Genomic DNA, 6000 nt, shown 5'->3' with positions numbered 1-6000 from the left:
GGTATCAGGACATGAACTAGGAGTAGTACAAAAATATTAATAAAATGGAATCATGTATTCATTCATTTATCCTAATATATGCCAGTTAACAGGGTCAGCACTGGGGATACAACAGGCAAAAATGCATAGTCCCTGCCTTGAGTAGCTTACATTCTGGTGGGGAAGACATGTAAGAAAACAAACAAGATAGTTTCAGGCTGTGGAAAATGCTAGGAAGGAAATACAGGGTGGTATGATGCAGGGTTGAGGAGAAGTCAATGATTCTATCTTGGACATGTTAAATTTGATAGGCCTATGACATATCCAAATAGTGATGTCAAACAGGCACTTGGGTATTCCAGAGTGGCAGGAAATACCATCTAGGAGCTATCAGAATATAAATAATCCTTAAAGAAAGTCTATTACTATAACTACTGCAAATAATAGCATTAAACTTAAATGTTGGTTTACTATGTCCCAGACATTGTTCCAGTTATTGACATATACTAAGTCCATTTAAATCCTGAAAACAACCCAAATGAGGAAAATGAAACACAAAGACTTGTCCAATGTCATTCAGCTAATTTTAGAGCTGGGATTCAAACCAAGCAGTCTGGCTCCAGAGCATGCACTTTTATTTACTTCATTACACTACCTAGTCTCAAGCAGAAACTGTAAGAAAAGCCAAAACTGAAACCCTCAGGCACTCCAACATTCACAGATGAAGAAAAAAGATGTCAACATAAAAGATGAGTAAGTGGCCCTGTGAGGCAGGACAGTGATTGACTGGGTCAAATACTAGTAAGAACACTCAAGATTCAGGTATGAAAGTGAAAAACCATAAACTATTAAAATTGAAACAGGTACTGGTAATTGCTTTGTGGATGAGAGAATGTAGCTTTGGAGCAAAACAATTACAGGAAGTGTTGTTAATTACTGGTGGATGCAGACTAGAACACACGTCTCCTGATTTCCGGTTTAGTGCTCTTTCCACAATTCCAAACTACACTGGCAAAGGTGACATTCAGAATGACTTAAAAATCATTATTAATAAAGGTGAGAGTGGCAAAGACACTGACAGTAATGAGTGTTTACTATGATATATGTACTGTATTAAGCACTTTATATACCTCACAATTTCATTCTCACAATCCTTATAAGGTAACTACTTTATCATTATCCCCATATTACAAAGGATAATCCTGAGACCTAAAAAGTTTAAATACCTTGCCAAAGGTCATGTTTACTGCTTGAATAAGAATCTCAATCTCAGTGGCTCCCACCTGTAATCCCAGCACTATGGGAGGCCAAGGTGGGAGGCTCACCTAAGGCCAGAGTTTGAGACCAGCCTGGGCAGCATAGTAAGACCCTGTCTCTACAAAAAAAGCAAAAAAAGTTAGCCATGGTAGTGCACGTCTGTGGTCCCAGCTACTTGGGGGCTGAGGTAGGAGGATCACTTGAGCCCTGGACTTCAAGGTTACAGTGAGCTATGATGGGGCCACTACACTCCAGCACTAGAAACACAGTGAAACTCCATGTCTTAAAAAAAAATTTTTTTTTAAATAATGAGGAATCTGAATCCAGGTCTGTCTTCAGCATATTCCTGGCCAATATGTAATATTATTTCCCTAAGAGTAACACTGTTAATCAAGACAGAAAAAAAGATACAAAAGGTGAGTAGAAAAAAAGGGAAGAGTTTTTAAAAATTATGTTTGGTCAGTCTGGTATATCTATAAGACATCGATGTGGAAATATTATGCAAGAGTGGACAGTTCTTGATTATTCCATGTAAAGAAAAATCAATAAATAAAATTATACAGTAACTGGTATTCCCTGTACTTAGCACAGTATGTGACATGGAGAACATAGAGTTAAATGTTCCTTACATAATATATGGTGACAGAAATATTCATGATTAAAATGAGTGATCAAGATAGAAGAACTGTGCAATTGCATCACAATTTAGTTGCCTAAAATTGTTTAAATGATAGAAAGGGAAATGTCTGCAGAGAGGAAGAGACATTATTAAGAATCTGTTTCGGCCGGGCGCAGTGGCTCACGCCTGTAATCCTAGCATTCTGGAAGGCCGAGGTGGGCAGATTGTTTGAGCTCAGGAGTTCGAAACCAGCCTGAGAAAGAGCGAGACCCCGTCTCTACTAAAAATAGAAAGAAATTAATCGGACAACTAAAAATATATAGAAAAAAAAATTAGCCGAGCATGGTGGCGCATGCCTGTAGTCCCAGCTACTCGGGAGGCTGAGGCAGAAGGATTACTTGAGCCCAGGAGTTTGAGGTTGCTGTGAGCTAGGCTGACCCCACGGCACTCTAGCCTGGGCAACACAGTGAGACTCTGTCTCAAAAAAAAAAAAAAAAAAAAAAAAAAGAATCTGTTGTGTTAACACCTACCTGACTGGTGGAGAACAAAAGCAGAGAGGTACCCATTACTGTGAAGAGATAATTCACTAAGCTTTTCAAGAATGTGGAATAAATAACCCTGACAGCCTTTACCTTCCCTCATTATGATTGATTTTTGTGGTCAGTGGTAAGCTTCTGATTTTCAATCTGATTTTCCAGGTAGTCTAATAGTCAAAAAGGATACTTCTGTTGGTAGATATGAACATTTTCATCACTGAAAGGGTGTGTCTCCCATAGCAAATTAATAAGTTGACATTGAAGTTTATAAATCAATCTCTTGTCAACAGGAGTAATCAGCTACTCAGCACTAATCAATTCTGAGAGAGTTGATAAAAAAATAATAATTTGTGAAGACATAAAATTGAGAACTAGTCTCTTGACCTTCCTAAGCCCATTGACTGCTTTAGAAACTTAAAATAATCTGGTCCATCTCCCCCTTCAGCACTCTTTTTAATTCAACGATCTCTCCTAAAGCATCCAGGATACTGTTACTGGTGTACTTCTACCCCTGTTCTGTGTTAGACACTGCTCAGCACTTAGAAGAATGTCCTAAGTATTTGGTGAATAACTTACCTCCATCAAATAGATTTATGCCACCTATCTGTTGCCTCTTCAACTCTAGAAACTAAGTAATTCAAAGAGGGGTTTTGTGACATAAGCAAATTTACAAGAAATATGTTTCTAAGAAATGATTTAAACATTTCCCAAGTGTATAAGTGATACTTTAACATGTGTAATTCAAGTCCACTCATCCATTAACTTTCGAGATTTGCAACCTCTAAAGATACATCATTTATTTCTGAACACACACCTGCCTCCAATGAGCCAGGGAAAGCCAGAGTATCAGTAAAAACAAACATTATTGCATTTTCAAAGTATTATGCAGGTAAACTTAAACAGATGGAACAAGGCATTCCAAAGTTAATTTCTTGCCTGAATCTTTCTGTGCCTGAATATCTGTGCCAACCACAGATATTAAACTCATAATAATCACACTGTACTACAGGTCACCACATAAATTTTTTCATTTAATCCAAACAACAACTCTGTGACAGAAATACTTCTCATCCCCACTTGACAGATGAGGAAAGTGAGACCTGGAAAGGCTAACTTGCCTAAGGTCATGAAGATGGTTAAGTAGCAGAGTCTAGAAGACTGAATCAGCTCTTAACCACCAGGCTACACTTTTTTATCCACTTTACTTATGTCAGTTTAACAGGCTCAACTATATGCTGGATTAGAATTATCAATAGTTTTCACTTAAACATAGCCCCTGCAATTAACATTTTTATGTGGATATAAAAATACGTCTTTATTATAAATATGGGGTCTGAACTAATAGAAAACAATCTAAAAAGAGAGAGATCAAAGCAAGAAAGGATGCTTTTAAAGCTAGAACATCATACAAATGTGTTTTGCTTAGAAACAACAGAAATAAAATCTCACATCTTTCTAGTTCTGCTTTTCCCCTGCTCTCTCCATTCTCTTATAAAGCGTTTCCTTACATGTTCTAGTTCACAAACCTTAACCACCAGATACATTTATGACCATTCTCTTTGATATTCTTTTATGATGTTCAGAATCAATACTACAGAAGAGTCCATTCCAGTTATGCGGTTTCAGGTAAGCATGAACTACAAACTCAAAGGAGTGGCTACAAAAGTATATCTCCACTTGGAAAGTTACAAACGTCAGATCCCAGAAGGGAAGCAGTGGAGTTTCCCTTACTCTCCCCTTCCCAAAGCCCCAAATTGGGCCCTAAATTTCTCTCGACACCTTCGTAACCTGCTTGTCCCCAAGAAAAATCTTTCTCCAAATCTCCTCTTCTCCTAGGCGTCTCAAAACAAGACCCCAAGAACCAGTCACACAAACCTGTAGCCTCGGTCCCCTTCCTCAGCCACCAACTGTCCCGTCCAAAGACAGAAAAGGTTGTCGCATCTCCCAAACAAAAAGTGAAGATGAAAGAGACGGGTACTAGGGGAAAACTTTTACTCCGTTTCACCAAGCCCAGAAGAGAAAATGCTGGGAAGCACGTCTGGCGGGACCGGACTGGAAACCGCGCTCCCCACGTGGGACTGCGGAGACAGAACCCCACTCACCAAGCCATCTATCTGCACTTGCTTCACGGCCGAATCTCCAGAGCCACCTTTGCCTTTGCCTTTCCCTGCAACGCCGGCGGTGGAGCTGGAAGAGGTGGCGGTAGAGCCGGTGCCTTCCTTGCGGGACGCCATCTTTTCAGGAGACAGGAAGAAAGAGAAACGTGAGTTACCGGAAGCGGAAGTACAAGTCTTGCGTAACGTCATTCGCAAGCCGGCGTTTGAGGGATGATATTGGGAGGAGCGGCCAAAGTGGCGCCCCGCCTCCCTCCTCATTTCCAGTCTTACTCCCGCTCCAGGCGGAACCCTTTGCGCACGCGTAGTATGCGTTTTCGGCTCTTGCCCATTGACTGATTTAAGACCAAAGGAGACTTTTCTTTATTTTGACTCATTCTCCATTAAGCAAGCCATCATAATAACATTATAGCTCGCATTTCTGTAGCGTCTCTTACGTAAAAATGTTTTTAGTTCTAATTTTTTAAATTTTCATTTCTAATCTTGTTAACTCAAGGGCTGTACTAACTACCATTATACACAGTAGGAAACTTGAGACGTGATTTGCTCAATATTCTGTTTATTACTGGCAAGCCGGTATTGCACAGCTTGTCTTAAGTAATTTTAGATAGCTGTCTCTAGCCACTTAGATTATACAGAAATTAATTAAAACATAGAAACGTTGATCAGAATTACCGGAACTAATAGCCTTTTGTCGTTAGTTTCATGTAGGGATTTAGATGAGTAAAGTACCAAGTAAGTTATCATATGCATCCCTGCCTCCTTTCCTGCGACAGGGAAAGGCAAAGGCCGTGTTGAAGGATGACGCAGAATATATTTTCTACAATTCATGCTGACTTAGGACACATTACTCTGAAATACACGTCCCAAGTCTTAAAAAGAATATGTGACAGCTGTGAAAAGCCATTTTAAATAATCAATTTAAAGCATTCTCTGCTTCCAAATAACTTTTTTCTAGCCCTTATGTTTGAAATGTTTACTCATTCAATCAATACGTACAATACAATTCATTCAGGATTGATGAAGTGGATACACCAATGAAGGGCATATCTTGCCCTGAAGTCTTTGTTGTTTTTGCTATTGGGGGTCTGGAGCTGTATTTCAATCTGGGAGCAGAAATGGTTACACTGACAAGTTCCCAACACTACAAAATGGAAAGCTAATTTCCATTGTTTTCAAGTATATGAAAGGTGGCCTTACTAATAACCTATCTAACAGAGGAAAATAAACTATCAACAGAAAGTAAGAGAAATAAACTCACAGCATATAACTGCCCCTTTGAAGAGAAAACTCACAGCACAACTATCCCATCCCCTTTGTTTTGTTTGATTAAACACCTGGACTCAACTCCTCTTTAAGCCTAACTTGTTATCTCCAAGAGTTTGTTTCACAGCCTTCAAGAGCCCTAAGTGGACAGCAGGGTGTGAGCTTCCCACCTCAGTTCCTGCCAAAACCACATGCCAAGGACAAACTCATCTCCAGGGGAAAAAGAAAA

At 39.5% G+C, this 6000-nt stretch overlaps 1 protein-coding gene across 1 annotated transcript in view; it reads right to left on the bottom strand.

The window, feature by feature from the left end:
* EIF3H (eukaryotic translation initiation factor 3, subunit H) overlaps window positions 1-4644 on the bottom strand; it is a 119293-nt gene extending 114649 nt beyond the window's left edge. Inside the window, exon 1 of the mRNA XM_012648620.1 lies at window positions 4494-4644. Coding sequence (XP_012504074.1) covers window positions 4494-4625 — 132 coding nt within the window. The 5' untranslated portion in view covers window positions 4626-4644. The remainder of the gene's footprint in view (window positions 1-4493) is intronic.
* Between the last annotated feature and the right edge of the window lie 1356 nt (window positions 4645-6000).

The sequence above is a fragment of the Propithecus coquereli genome, unplaced genomic scaffold, assembly GCF_000956105.1.
Source record: "Propithecus coquereli isolate 6110/MARCELLA unplaced genomic scaffold, Pcoq_1.0 Scaffold290, whole genome shotgun sequence".
Taxonomy (NCBI): Eukaryota; Metazoa; Chordata; class Mammalia; order Primates; family Indriidae; genus Propithecus; species Propithecus coquereli.
Note: the sequence above shows the minus strand (reverse complement) of the source record. Positions and strands in the feature narration are given on the sequence as shown.